This window comes from Phodopus roborovskii, unplaced genomic scaffold (genome assembly GCF_943737965.1).
Source record: "Phodopus roborovskii unplaced genomic scaffold, PHOROB, whole genome shotgun sequence".
Taxonomy (NCBI): Eukaryota; Metazoa; Chordata; class Mammalia; order Rodentia; family Cricetidae; genus Phodopus; species Phodopus roborovskii.
The window spans coordinates 296,492-312,266 of record NW_026126638.1 but is presented as its reverse complement, the minus strand read 5'-3'; the positions used below and the strand labels follow the sequence as shown (position 1 = coordinate 312,266).

The following is a 15,775-nucleotide window of genomic DNA, read 5'->3' as shown; positions in this document are numbered from 1 at the left end:
AATTCATGTGACAGTCGTTTATATATCCTTTGTACTAATATTGTGTTATTGATATATGTTTGAAAATTTTTCTCATTTTGGTAAATGGAAGTTCATCATAGTGAAGAACTTTTGATTCTATTCCTTTTTGTTATACCTGTTTTGTTTCTTAAAGGAGGCCTGGCATAACCAGGCTCCGAGATGGTCTCCAACAGACTCTCAATTTCCTTTATTCATACTTTGGGGCATTGATTATCTTCTCTGGTTGTGAGTAAATTCTGAAGCTGCCTCGTGAAAAACTGCAGCTTTAGATTTTGGGGTCACTTTCTCAAGTGGAAGGTGGCTCTGAACACACACAAGCTGCCAGCAACAAGCTGGTGCCAGCCGCCAGAGTAAGCGCCGAGAAAGCAGAGTTGAGCTCCTGTCTGGTTCCCAGATGGTTGTGGCTCTAGCCATAGCCACAACCTTCACCAGGGGATTTTCCGATGGCATTTTGAGGATGAAGTGACTTTCAAACAATACTGTATTGTAAATCTTCTAACAACCCAAAGAGTACAGTCTTGAAAGAGGAATGTTTGTAGAAGTAGGAAGAAAGGAGGAAAGCCATGAACCATAAATGAAAGAGCAGAATAAAGAGGTATCCTAGTTTGCTTCTCTGTTGCAGTGGGGGGAAAAACAACAACAACAAAAATCAAAACCAAACAAAAAACAAAGCACTGACCAGAAGCAGCTTGGAGAAAGTGATTTATTTCATCTTATACTTTCAAGTAACAACAGTTCATTGCAGAAAGAAGCCAGAGCAAGAGCCTGGGGCAGAGATGAAGGGACAATGCTTACGGGCTTGCTTGCCATGCCTTTTTTAACTTGCTTTCTTCCATCACCCACGACCACCTACCCAGTACCCACTGGACTCTCTTTCAATAATCATATCAAGGAAATGCCCCACAGACATGCTGACAAGCCAGTCTGATGGAGGCAACTCCCTAGCTGGGGATTCCTCCTCCCAGGTGATTCTAGTTTGTGTCCAATTGACAAGACTATCCGTCACAGAGAGGAAGGATACATTCTGTCATCAGTCAAAAGGAACAGCTAGGAAAAGAATGGCTGCAGTCACGTGACATGCCAAGAGACTTTGAAGGTATAAATGAACAAAATGCCACTCATAGGTAAGTCTTCTTCATCTCACATATTGAGTTGTATTTACCATCACAGAACACATCATTCCAGCCCCATTGCATAGGGTGCCAGTACACAATTGAAGCACACCGCTCTTCAGGCAGGTTGGGCTCATGTATGTGCCAGAACCTGCAGGAAACAGAAGATGGAAATAACTCCTCCATTGATGCACAGTGGTAACTTGAAAGATGGAGTTTAAGGTTAATTGGAACACAGCTGAAGATAAGAGAAGATTCCAGCATTTTCTCCCCTCTCTCATACAACCCACTTCTAAAATACCAAATACAGGCAGTTTTACATAGATTTTTTTTTTTTTCCTGATGTGGTACACCTTGACCTTTTCCCTGCGATCCAGTGTTTACTTTCTCTTCTTCACAAATCTCTCATTGTGAAATAAGTTAGTGAAAGTTCTTTTCTCTTTGGCATTCACAGAGGCTGCTTCCTACTATCGGCTTCCTAACTGAATGTGAGTTATCTACCTACTTTGAGGGCGATAGCAGGGGATAGACATAGGAGTGGGCCTTACTTTTTGAACTAAAATACTTGTTTAATTAACTAGAGTAAAACCAAATGCCAGCGGTCTTAAAACAAATAGATGTAACAATAAAATGAATCCTAAAGATATTCTGCTGTACTCACAGATCGGTGCTTTATTCATCCATCATCAGAGAGGCTTCAGATGGGAACAAATACAGAGACCCACAGCAAGAGATTACACAGAGAGAAACCTTGACCACACAGGTCTAAACAAGATGTCCCCATCAAATCCCTCCCCCCTCAGGGTACCCAGTGTGGAAGAGAAGGAATGAGTGGGGAAGACAGAGGGGACAGATGACACCAGGAGAACAAAGCCCTCTAAGTCAACGGGAGCAAAACTCATGAAATCACATGCAGTGAGACATTCACCCCCACCCCCCACACCTGTAGTGCTGACCACGCCCTTTTGGGCGTGGTCACAGGTGTGGGCATGATGTGGTAGGACTAGGTCTGGGGTCCCAGCCCCAGCTCTCACTCTCCTGCTTCCGGCCAGGTCACAGAGAGTAGCCTGAGTGGATCCTTGATGCAGGATTGTGGCGGTCCTCTGTTTCTTGTGTAAGTGGCTCTCCCCGAATAAAATTATATTGTCCTATATTGAACCTAGTCCCGTGAATCTTGATCTGCGCACTCACAGAGACTGAAGCAGCATGCACAGGGCTGGCAGGGGTCTGCACCAAGTCCTCTGCATATGTACTGTAGCTTCTAGCTTAGTACTTTTATGGGATTTATTTATGAATGGGTAAGGAGGGGGAGTCTCTCCGATTCTTGTGCCTTCTCTTGGCTTGGCTTCTTCAACTGTGATGTGATGGTTTTCATTTTATCGTGCTATATTTTATTTTGTTATGCTTTATTGTTATCTCCTAGAAACCTGTTCTTTTCTAATGAGAGGCGAAAAGGGAGTAGATACAGATAGGAGAGGGGTGGGGAGGAACTTGGAGGAGTAGATGGAGGGGAAATATATCCAGATTATTTTGTATGAGAAAAATATTTATGTCTAATAAAAGGGGAAGATAAATAAATAAAATATTGTTTAACTTCAAATTCACTTTAACCCCGATCAAGACATTTAGTTTTTTTTTTATTTTAAATTCTTTGTGTATAAAGATGAAAATCATAAAAAGAAATAGAAATAAATTTAGTAAAGGATTCAAAGGAACTCACAAGACTGCATGAGGGTAAAATAAGGTAATATATCAGTAAATTCACTTAAAAATAACAAAAGAATTATTATGTAATTTTTCTATTTGTCATAATCCTGATCCAGTTATTTTAAAATTTTATTTATTAGAGATCAATAAATTAATTTAAGTCTCTAGTTGTGTTTAAAGGCAGAAAAATCTAATGGCTGAGAACACCAGGTAGACACTGGGTTAAATGCAGTTTCTCATTTTATTGGTCTATTGATCTTGAGGAAGTTATTACTCAATATTTCATATGTAAAGTGAATTTCTAACAGAGAAGTTTCATGAAACTTTAGATTATTCATGCAGTTAGTGAGAACTTAGTCTCTGTAATCATTAATATTAATAGTCACTGCTAGCAAACTTTCCCTCAGTTTTCAATGTAAATAATCCCAGTGGTGCATTAACCCAGGACTGCACTCACCTGACGTTTTGATTGAAAGGAGTGTTATCGATCCATTGCCAGTTGCCGTTACCTCGTGGATCAGAAAGGCCCAGGAAGTAAGCAACCGACTTATTCAGCTGTTGGGTGATGAAGTTCTGTATGGATGAAAGGGAGTTAAAGCTGCAGGTGCCCTTGTTGAACAGGCTGAGCATCCTTCACAGCCGTACAAAATAGAAGAAAAGTACCAGCAGCACAAGAACCAAAATACCAACACGGTGGCAAGGCCAGAAGGCCCAAGCCCATGAACCCTCACCGGTCTTCTTCACCAACCAAAAGGATAATCTCTAATTCCAGGAGGTTATTTTTTTATATTTTAATCTCTTTTAAAATGCTATGTGCTTAAATGTTATAATATTGGATTCTATGTCTCTACTTGGCAAGGTCAAGAGACAGCCAGATTAATAGTTTCTGAATATGTTTGTGATGTGTTTCCACAGGCTCTGTGATCTCAGTAAGCTAGCTTGCCATCTATCATCAGTAGTCATCATTCAAACATTTAACATCCCGAATAGAACAACAAATCAAAGGAAGCAGGAGTCCCTCTTATTTTGCTTCCTGCCTGCCTGCTTGGATAGAGATAGCCTTTTGATGCCCCTAGTTCTCAGGCCTTTGAACTCTGACTGGAGATATATCAAAATCAACATATAAAAATCAATGCCATTTCTTCACACTAACAAAAGCAACAAGAACAAAACCAGTCTGAAAAGAGAATGGCTCTTTACAATAACATCAAGAATAAAATACCGAAGAATAAGCTTAACCCAGAGGACAACCGATTCACTCAGCAAGCAAAACAATGTATTCTGAAAACTAGAAGACATTGACTAAGGAAAGCAAAGAGCACTCAGTGGAGAGACTCCATTTTCCTGGGGTGCATAAGTAAACTCATATGTATAGTCAAATGATCTCTGGCCAAGTACCAAGATCGTATGATGAGAAAAGAACAGACTCTTCAACAAATGTGTTGGGAATGAACACTACGGGAAAAGAACAAAGCTAGTCCATTCTTCATACAGAAGCCAGTTCAAGGAGCTTCAAAGACCTAACTGAATGGTGCAAAACTATAAAGTCCTGGGAGGAAATCCAAGGTAAGGGCTCCGCTACATTGGAATTAGCAAGGTATTCTGGGACATGGTACAGACAGGACAGGCAACAAAATAAAAATAGACAAAGGAATACAGCAAACCAAAAAGCTTTTTCACAACAAAAAAAAAAGTCAGCAAGTAAAAAAGCCACCAGTGGTACCGGAGAAGACATTTGCAAGCCATATATCTGATAAGGGACTAACATCCAAAATAAATAAAGAACACCTATAAACCAACAAAAGTAAAAGAATAACACAATTAAAAACTTGGCCGGGGTGAGGGGGGGGTGAGTTGACATTTTCCCAAAGAAAATATACAAATGGCCAACAGAAATATTAAAAGATGTCCAACAGAAGGAACAGGAAACAGGAAAGGATGGAAATGCTACAAACACTCATGCACTCACATGTGAAACTATCAGATTAAAAGGGTTCAACATCATTAGTCACCAGGGAAATGCAAATTAAAACTAGTTTGAGATTTAGAATCACCCCAACCAGAGCAGCTGTCATCAAGGGAACAAGTGAGAACAAATACTGACAAGAATATGGGGAAAGAGAAATGCTTATTTTTGGTGGTTTCTCAAAACACTAAAGCTAGAGATGCCATGTGACGCAACTGTATCACTCCTGGGCACATACCCAGAGGACTATTACAGAGGGGTTTACTCATCCATGTTCATTGCTACTCTATGCACAGCGGGTAAGATTGATCTAGATATCCATCAACTGAAAATGGACAATGAAAAATGTGATACATGTACACTATGGAACTGTAAAGAAAGTAAAATTGTGAAATTTACAGGTAAATCAATGGGGTGGGAAAAAAATTACTGAGGTAATCTAAGCCCAGGAAGACAAATCAAATGTATCTCTATGGAGATTTTATCTTGGAATTTTTAGATTTGTGTTTAACTTACCTGTAGAGTCCAGGAAACTAGAAAGGGACCATTGGTGGGAAAGGGAGGAAATGCCTTATAGGAGGAGGGATAGCAGAACCAAGTGAAAGTAAACGGAGTAAATACTGGGAATGTAAAGGTTTGAGTGAGAGTGTGGTGGGTGATGAGGGAGATGCCTGGGTGCGGGAGGGTTAACCAAAACTAAGGGTGGGTGGGAAAGTCACATGGGAAACCGCTGTTGTGTAAGCCAATTAAAAACGCAGTCTTTAACATGGAATTTTAAGGGAGTTAACCACCATGGGCATAGATGCTCTGTAAGTTATTTTTTGAAACCCTAGTGTTTTTTCTAGATACCTCCTTATAAGATGCTGATCGGAAAAGCCCCTCTTCGCAGTGGGTGACGGTCAGTACAGAGATTCATAACTGGTCAGTGCTCTTCAATGGGACAGCTACGTCACGGCACACCAAGGTCAGTGAACATGGCACAGAGAGGAAGATACAAGCGCTGAAACTCACAGCAGCAATGGCTACCTGTGACAGACACTCACAAGGCGGGATCCATCAACATTCCATCATGGGTGTGGGAGGGGCTGGTAAGACCTCATCCCTCCCTGAGGAGCTATGGTAATTAACAGTTGCTGGTATAAAAGGAGTCCTATTTCTCAGAGGTGGCTGCACACTCATGCTCATGCAGGCAATGCTATTGAAATATGAGTCTCATCCACTAGAGAGAGAGAGAGAGAGAGAGAGAGAGAGAGAGAGAGATTAGTAAAGAAGAGGGCATGCAGTGGGAGAGGAAGGGGATAAGAGAAAATGATGAGGGACATTCTGATCAGAGAACCTTATACATAAATGAGATTGTGAAATATGAATACTTTTTCAAAAAGCAGGACCTAAAATATATATTTACACAACTATACCCACTGTACTATTCATAACAGCCATGGAATGGGAGCAGTCTATACAAAAACCACTTGATGAATGGAGGGAAAGTGGTATTTTAAATGTTCTCACCACACACATACATACATGAACATAATTGGCTTGAGCATTCAGTTCATAAGCACATATATAGCAAATAATCACATTGTACCCTGGAAATAGATGAATTTTTTTTCTGTCAATCACACTTTAAGATACCGGGGAAATTTTATATAAAAAGGGAATATATATATATAATGGAATATTCAGATGTAACATGAAAGAAAATTTTGTTATATATTACAACATGGACGAACCTTGAGGACACCAAGCTACACACACACACACACACACACACACACACACACACACACACACACACACACGCATGCAGGCGCACCCAATAGTAATACATGATTTCACTTAACATGAAGAATCTAAAGTAATCAAACTCATAAAAAGAAAAAAAAACAGGAAGTAGAGGAGTGATTTCCAGAGCCTTTATGAATTGGGAAGTGGACAGTTTGTTCAAGGACTTCCAGTCTTGCAAGACAAAAAAGTTCTAGGGGATTCTTATCTCTGGGTTTTACTTAGTGATTCTGTTTTTACTTTCATATTATGCATTGTTTGTGTTATTTTATTCTACTGTTCATGTTTAGTGAACATACTAATCACTACTAACCATTGCCTCTGCATGTATGTTACAGCTGTGTTGGTTGGTCTTCTGGTGAGACTCCTAACAGTGGGAGCAGGTCTGTGTCTGACTCTGTTGCTGCTTTTGGGGACCTTTCCTCCTACCAGGTTGCCTTGTCCAGCCTCAGGAGCAGAGGAGGCGCCCAGTCTTACTGCAACTTGATATGTATGCCATGGCTGGCTGAAACACATGGGAGGTCTGCCCTCTTCTGAAGAGAAGAGAGGAGCGCGCCGCACTGGGTAAAAGAGGGAAGATTGTGGGGGAGGCCTGGGAGAACAGGAGAAAGGGAGGGGAAACTGGGCCGGTTGAGAAAAGTTAATTAACTAGTTAATTAATGACAAATGAAAACGATCAAGTTTAGTAAATTTGGCTACATTTTCCTACAAACGTCTAATGAAAAATGAGAAAGAGCTACCTGCTCAGCTTCCGTGTTGATCACCGCCAAATGAGCCCCCATCTCGATGCACTTCCGCTCGCTGATGCTCCAGATGTTTTCCTTGGTAGAAATGAGGTAGCAGCTGGAGCCAAATGACTTCCAGTTACTCGGGCAGCATCCCCACATTTTTTCTGTGACATGAACGAGAAGTGTGACCACAAGGGGAGATAAATAAGATTAAGGAGACAAGTTCTTCTTGATGTTTTACACAACTCCAAGGATCTGAGGCCGCTCGACAGAATTGATTTCTTATTATAATTACAGTATTTACTGTTCTCTGGAGATATCGTCTGAGGCCATAGAATTGATGTTAAGAGCAGTGCTGACCTCGTGGGTTATTTAATCACATAACATCTCTGAAGCATTTTAAACAATACTTAACTAAGAATAATTGCTCCGTAAATGTTACTTCTCACCAAGTTTTAGCCGATATCAAACATTCAGGAACCTTAACAATCATTTATTGATTATTAAGAGTGCAGATCATAGGTTCATGCTCTAACTCAAGCATCCAAACTTTGTAGCACTCTCACTGAGTGAGAGGAATTAACTGGAGAAGAAAAAGTCTATTTTCCAATTATCTTTAAATGTAGCCAAAGTGAATATTTTTGTGGTCTTTATGAGCTAACTTTATTTTTTCTTTTATTTTTTTAATTGAAAATAATTTTTCACACAATATATTCTGATCCTGGTTTCTTCTCCCCCCAGATCCTCCTTACCCAACTAACTCCACACCTTCATTCTCTCTTTCTTTAGAAAACAAACAAGCAACTTTTCTTAAAGAACAGAATTTAAAACAGAAGGAAAGCACAAAAAATTCAGAGAGAGAGAGAGAGAGAGAGAGAGAGAGAGAGAGAGAGAGAGAGACTCAACTGATACAGAGAAAGCCCCATTTAAAAAAAAACACAAAATTGAAAATAATAATACAAGCAAAAGACCAGTAATATTTTTAAGTGCCCAAATAAAGCAATATGAAACAACAAAAAAATGTCTATCATTGAGTTTGAAGTCTGTGAAAACACACACAGTAGAATAAAATAACAAAAACAATCCACAACATGAAAGTAAAAATAGAATCACTAAGTAAAACCCAGAGATAAAACTGGAAATGTGTAATTCAAGAAGTCAAACAAAACCTTAGAAACAAACCTCACCAATAGTTCACAAGACATGGAAGACAGAGTCTCAGGGACTGAAGACAGGGTAGGAAAAATGGATACCCCAGTCAAAGACAATGTAAAATCTAAAAATATCCAGGCACAAAACATCTAGGAAATCTGGGATCTTGTTAAAACAAAACAAAGTCTATGACCAAGAGGAATAGAAGAAGGAAAAGAAACCCAGATCAAAGGCACAGAAAATATCTTCAGCAAAAGAACAGAAGAAAATGTCTCCAACCACCTATGGGGGGGATGGTAGGGGGACATGGGAGGGTAGAAGAGAGAGAGGGAGTGAGGGAGGGATGGAGGAGGGAGGGAGGGAGGGAAAGGAAACTGGGATCAAGATGTAAAATAAGAAAAATAAATAAGAAGGAGGAGAAGGAGAAGGAGAAAGAAGAAGAAGAAGGAAGAAGGAAGGAGGAGGAGGAGGAGAAGGAGAAGGGGGAGAAGGAGGAGGAGGAGGAGAAGAAGAAGAAGAAGAAGAAGGTCTCCAACCTAAAGAAGGACATGTCTGTCAAGGTACAAGACACATACAGAACAGCAAATAGACTGGATCAGAGAAGATATTCCCCACAATACATATTAATCAAAACACAAAGCATACAGAGCAAAGAAAGAATATTAAAAGCTACAAGGGAACAAGACAGTAACTTATAAAGGCTGACCCATTATAATAACCCCCCAACTTTTCTTTGGAGCCTGGACAGATGTTCTACAAAACCTAAGAGACCACAGTTACCAGTCCAGGCTACGACACCCAGCTATTTTTTTCCTTTGAGACAGAATCTCACTATGTAGTCCTGGAACTCTCTGGATTAGATTTAGACTGAGTTCAGAACTACAGGAAGTTCCCTGCCTCTGCCTCCTAAGTGCTGGGATTGTGCATGCACCACCATGAATAACATTTTTGCTGTAAGTGTTGTTTTTTGTTATATTAATTCAAAAGAGCATTGCCCAAATGCTATTTATATTTTCTGATATGATAGTATATAAAATAATTTCACCACATAAGCTTATCTACAAATAGAATGAATTATACCAAACAGCCTGTTTGGCCATAGTTTTAAACTAGATATGCTTAGGGGGTGTGTTTATGAATGGACACAAAGTTTTTCATTAAAATCCACTTCTGTCTCATCTCTGAAGTGCCCATTTCTCCTTTCCAGGAAGTTATTCTTTAAAACTGCAATTGTAGCCTGGTCCAGCACATCTGTAATACCTGCGCTCAGGGAGATGGTGAGTACGAGCTAGTTCCAGCTGTCTAAGGAGTCCATCCCTTCCTGGGTTATATGTGAAACCTTGTGTCAAATTAGATAGATGAGCTATTATTGTATAAGTTTCTCCCAAAATAAATAAATAAATAAGAGAAAGACTATCCTCATGGAGTTGTTTTCCTTAGGAATAAATCAACTCCATAGTCATTTGACCCAAAGAACCCTAATATGCTAAAAGAAACATGGCCAGGGCAAACTGACAACACTTTTACATTTTCATGCAACATGCCCTCACCAATAACTAAAAGCAGCACCTCCTAGGCATATGTGGGGCTTTTGCTCTGTCTTTGCTTCACGTATTGCTAGAGACCCCTGACATCTGTCTAAATGGTATTTCTTTTATGTGTAAAGACTGAGAGCCTAAGGAAAACTACAGATAAACATATGACTGTCTTTAGCATCCATCATCACACAGAGGTAAGTCAGATATGACACTCAATTCAGCTCCCAACTCTCCACAGATGAATTTGCTATTTGTGCATTTTAGACAGGGTCAGGCTCAGGCTGAGTCAGCTTTCCAAGTAAATAAAGCTGGCACTTGGAATGGAGAGGGATAGTATTAATTGAGAAACTTAAATGTCAAAGAGAATTTTATACATTGAATGTAAACCTCATGGGAAAAGTTATGAATGACTTCCAGAGTTTACTGCAAACTATGTGTTGTGTGTTGATAGTATTTCCCAAAATCAAGAAGCCTGGGGATTGTAATTGAATCATTTCCTGGATGTACCCAGAATCTGAACTGAACATGTAAGTTTAGAGAAACCTTGATAGTATCCAAGTTGAAACATGACACAACACACACACACACACACACACACACACACACACACACACTATAATAAATAAATCTTAAGCTCAACCCTAGTATCCCCCCCATGTCAGGAAATATATTGTGAATATTTACCTGACACCCTTGTCCCTTCACTGAAGCAGGTGAGACTGGAATGGTATGCATGGAGTTCAGACAGTTTTGTTTTGGGCTTGTTCATCACAAACTGGTAAGTCACTGTGAGGAGAGAAGGGATGGATGTCCACATAGTCAACCCCAGAAGCTCATGTCCTCCGTGTGGACGAGGCCAATGCACCTCCGCTCTACCTCCCCACTTCTCTTCTCCAGGCAAACCACTGAAGAGCAGACTAAATTATTGCTCCCCTATATTCTCTCTTTTTTTAAGATTTATTTATTATGTATACAATGTTCTGTCTGCATGTACGCTTGCACAACTACCAGAAGAGGGCACCAGATCTCATTACAGATGGTTCTGGCCACCATGTGGTTGCTGGGAATTGAACTCAGGACCTCTGGAAGAGCAGCCAGTGCTCTTAACCTCTGAGGCATCTCTCCAGCCCTCCCCTCCATATTCTCTTATATTGCTTGTTTCTACATCTCATTTGTTTTTCTTCTCCCTGACTATAACATCAGCTTTGTTTTCTGGAGCAGAAATTCCATCTTCTACATCCATTAATCACAAACCCTGTCACTGGTTCTGTATAGTTATCTGTTGGCTCACCAATGTCTGGTCCTTTAAACAACTTTAAGGCAAGACCACAGGGTATGTTAACATAAACATCTTGGGTGGATATGGTCAAGATACATTGTATGTAAGTATGAATTTTTCATTGAGTAAGTAAGATTTAATGTTTTAAAGTTAGCATTTTGCTCATGGGTGTGCCCATTAAACAGCATTAACAAAAAACAAACTTTCTTCAGCAAATGTATCTACATTTCTAGTTTGTGCTTTGGGTCCTGACCTTCTGTTTCTTCCTGACCAGTAAAATCTATTCTGAACCAGCACAGCCTGCCTTCTTAGGCTTGACTGTGCAGATGAGAGCCCCTCCTGCTTTGGTGAGAATGGGATGTTTGTTGCATCTCAGAGCATACTGCAGGCATGATGCTCTTGGCATAAGCCACTCCCACGCCCTCCTGGACCATTCCGTAATGACTGTGATCATCTTCACGGCAAACAGAGACTCAGACTGTAGCTGCAAAGAACACCGTCCAAACCTCTCACACCGTGGACTGAGATATGGTTTTATGGGTTGGTGAACAGGGAAGAAATGTTTTATTTCTTCAATCTCCATCATTTAATTTAGCTGCTTTTTCCTCTTGTATTGAAAAAATCCCATATGGATCAAAGACTCTAAACTGCAGACAATACGAAAGCCACTGGAATTACATTCCCAATAGAGTGGTGTTGTGACCAGGGAATTTGATGCCACTGTCATAGACGACAGTGATGAATAGCATGGACTAACTTAGAAGTTTCAGAGATCAAAAGATGGAAGAAGAGAAATCAATGAAAAAAAAACATGGTGTTGCATTAAGATTTGACTAGTTAATGGGGGGAAGGAAGAAATGACCCCCAGGAGTCTCTGCAGAACAGAAAAGAAAGTATCCAAAAGAGACACTACGTCAGTGAAGAACTTACCCACACAGCTGCCGATGAAACAGGTGCTGAGGAGTAGGATGGAAATCACTGAGACTGACCAGTCTCTCAGGGACCAGCAGACTCCGACTCCCTCCCCTGTCAGATAGCAAGCAGATGCACTCATGTCAAGACCAAGAAGGTCAGAGCAATGAAAAACCTGACAAAATGCTCAGAATAATGATAATCTTCGAGCAGGAAAAAGCTGTCAATGCCCCATATTAAATGACCAAGTCAGCTCTGAAGCACGCACACACACAAAACCAAGAAAAAGTTCACCATCAGGCAGTTGCAATTCTCATGTCCTTACTTGTTTGTAAGTATCATCTTCTTCCATGGATGTCCTGTCTTTTCACGTCTCCTTTCAGTATGTGGCTTCTTGCTGCCTTGGTCCATTCCCTCACTTTAGCCTGCCCATTGCCTGCCTTTTCACACCAATCCACTGCCCATCACTTCACACACTCCCATTCAATGAATGCTCACCTCCACCTTGGGAATGTCTTTCTTGCACCATTGTTTAGGTCTACGCTCAGAAGGTCAAGACTTCTTGTATCTGTCTCTCCAAGATGTGACAAAGAGACCTGGCCAGAGCTCAGAGTCAACCTCTACAAGCTCCAAGCTAAATGGCCCAGAGATGGCCAACACTGGATACACAAAGAAGAAGTCACAGTCTGAACTGGTTTCCAGTGATTTAAAGACATGGGAAAGAGGAAATTGAGAAACATGCCTTAAATTGTTCCTGAAAACTCTGACAAGAAGAGGCTCATCATCTGCTTGGTTCCTAATGTGCTCAAATTAAGTGTTCCTTCTCTGTCAGTGGCCATGTCAGAGGAGCTCCAGGCAGCAACGGAGCTTATGAAGTTCAAGCACCTAATAGCCAAGCTAAGCGATGAATGAGCCCTGGACAGGCAAAGCCCCAGAAGGATTGTTCCCAGATGGCCCCTTGTTCCTGCTGCCTGCTGGGCCATGCTCTGTACTCCTGCCTTGTTCCTGCATGCTCCTGCTGTGTTTGGCATGCTCTGATTCCTGTATGAGTGGATCCCACTGTATGTAGTGTAGTGTGATTATTTCATGGGAAAATCCCGCGCCTCACTGGGCAGTTTACTTGTGGATCATAATGAAGATGATTTTTATAAGAGCAATGATGCTTAGTTAGATCTATGATTTAATTAATTAAAATTTTGGAGTCAGCCTAGAAGATAGAAGTTGCCAAGACATTTGGGGAAGATGATTAGGGAAGTAGTTTAGGTTATTCTGCCAATTGCTCCAATAAGGGATACAAAAATAAATAAATAAATAAATACATAAATAAATAAAAAGGCAAAAATAGGCTAGAAGTCACCTTCTCCTTTGTTAGATATGAGATTTGCAGAGTATGGAAAATAAGAACAAGGGTGTTTCATGCATTACAGACCCATGGATTCTGCCTGTGGAGAAACAGGCTGATGATCAAAGAAAGCAATCATGTCCCTACACCAAAGTTAGGCCTGAGCCTAAGTCCCGTAACTTACAGAATTAATCACAGGTTTCAGTATGCACCTTGAAAAAACAAAATTGTGAAAGGAAATTAAATGACCCTCTTGTGTGTAAAGAAAAATGGGTAGTTAATTGAGTAGAAAAAGGATAGGGATCTCAAACCACAAACAGCCTCCTGCCCCTACAAAAGGAACCTGCTGTAATATACTTGGTTTGCTTAAATCTTTTTTCATCTATTATAAAAAAAAAAATCAATGCTTTGGGGTGAGGATGCTATGGTGGGACAATTAACACAGAGGAAAATGTTTAACTATTTGTGGACTTCTAAGAAAAACATGTAACTTGTAATCTTAATTTGTGGTCTCTTCCTTTGTAAAGATTTTAATTGTTTTTGGAAAATATGCAACTTGTGGTTGTGAGGTAATCTTTTCTTGCACAGAAATTTTTGCCTTAGGATAAGAGAAAAGTAAGAGAGGATGCAGGAGAACAGCAAGGAAAAAGAAAAACAACTGGGCAGAAGAGCAGAGCAGAGTAAGAACAGAGTCGGGGCATACAGAGAAAAATTAAGTGAAGAATTAAGCTTTGCCTCTCAGATAAAGTCCGTGAGTGTGTCCAGCAGTTGGACGACTCCACATCTCCTCTTCAGTTTCTCTGGCCTGCTGAGCGCTGGTTCTTCACAAAACGCATGTGAGTTATTTAGTTCATATAAGGCTTAATTCGTGTATTGAGCAGGTCCAGAAAGTACTAAGAAGTCTGATCGAATGGTTAGAGTTGAGACATATGAGACATATGAGAATAAGAAGATGTTCATGGAGGGCTGCAAGATGGTAAAGCTTGAGGACCTGAAACTGATAGCCAGAACCTACCTAAAAATGTCACGTGTAATGATATACACTTGTATCCCAGCACTGGGGAGTAGACACAGGTGGAACCTTGGGAGCTTCTTGTCTGAACAGCCCAGCCTGATTGGTGTCCTGCAGACCCATGAGACCCTGACTCACAGGAGGTAGATGGTGTCCTGAGAATTATACCCGAGGATGTCCTTGAATGAAAAAATAAAAGGAGGACACTACTGCTCCTAAGGAGCTGAAGTTTTTATAATAGATACAAGGGAGAGCACATCCAGAGGTGCCAGAGTTGTCTGGAATGGTCCAGACTGAACCAGGGGCATGGTGGGAGGGCCAGCCATAGAAAAAGAGAGAGGAACCAGAGGCCAAGAGGTCAGGCGAGAGTCAATAGGCCAGGAAACAAAAAGGACCATGTAGCCAAAATGGATGAGTTATGTGGGGAAGAGAAGCTGGTGGAAAGGGCCCAGTCCAGGCCCTGGGCTGGAGAGTCCAGACTAGCGGTGGTGTATGCCAGCCAGGATGTCTCTGTAACGGTTACTGGAGATGCTGCGAGAGACTAGAGGACAGTGTCTACTTTGATGTGTTAATAGGCACCTCAGCTGGCTGGCTGGCCCAGGTTTGAGACCTAACAGTCCCCAACTCATGCACACACACGCAACACGCATACATACATTAAGAACAAGACACATGAGCATTGTTCAGAAGTGGTGTTGTGAAATGTCAACCGCGTCGTGATGTGAGTTTTGCTGTCTTATGGCTCTTTCGAATGTGAGTAAACTGGTTCTTTAATTATGATCTTCTTGTGACTATGCCTTGACAGTACCAACTCCAGTTTGAACCCCCTCTTGTTGTACAAGCTATAACTGAGGCAAATAACTGATCTATCATCTCGATGGCAATCACATTGACAATGGTAGGTCAATATGCAAATGAGACTGCTGGGGTGTAGGCTTTTAGATATTTAGACATTTCCTTATATAGTAAGGACCAATGAATGATTCAGGTTGACATTTGCGACACGTCTTGACTCTATCACTCCTTCTGAGCTGTGCATGCGGAGGCTCTATTGAAACAAATGAGTCCTTTCCTTCAGTGCTGGTGATTTGGGGGCAATCCAGACTTTGTCCATTGTCATCATGGAAGGGACTGATCTCTGCAACCATCTATAGGATTTCGTTCATGAGCATATCTTTGGTTCATGACTAACACTGTGGGCTCAAGTAATTTTCTTTTATC

At 40.9% G+C, this 15,775-nt stretch overlaps 1 protein-coding gene across 1 annotated transcript; it reads right to left on the bottom strand.

The window, feature by feature from the left end:
- Positions 1 to 707: 707 nt before the first annotated feature.
- LOC127212841 (C-type lectin domain family 6 member A-like) lies at positions 708 to 12,880 on the bottom strand. Its single transcript, XM_051173029.1, has 6 exons — positions 12,699 to 12,880; positions 12,219 to 12,314; positions 10,694 to 10,795; positions 7,332 to 7,483; positions 3,298 to 3,413; positions 708 to 1,284 (listed from the first exon to the last, which is right to left on the bottom strand). The coding sequence occupies exons 1-6, from the start codon at positions 12,727 to 12,729 to the stop codon at positions 1,140 to 1,142; spliced, it is 642 nt and encodes a 213-aa protein (XP_051028986.1). The 5' UTR covers positions 12,730 to 12,880; the 3' UTR covers positions 708 to 1,139.
- Between the last annotated feature and the right edge of the window lie 2,895 nt (positions 12,881 to 15,775).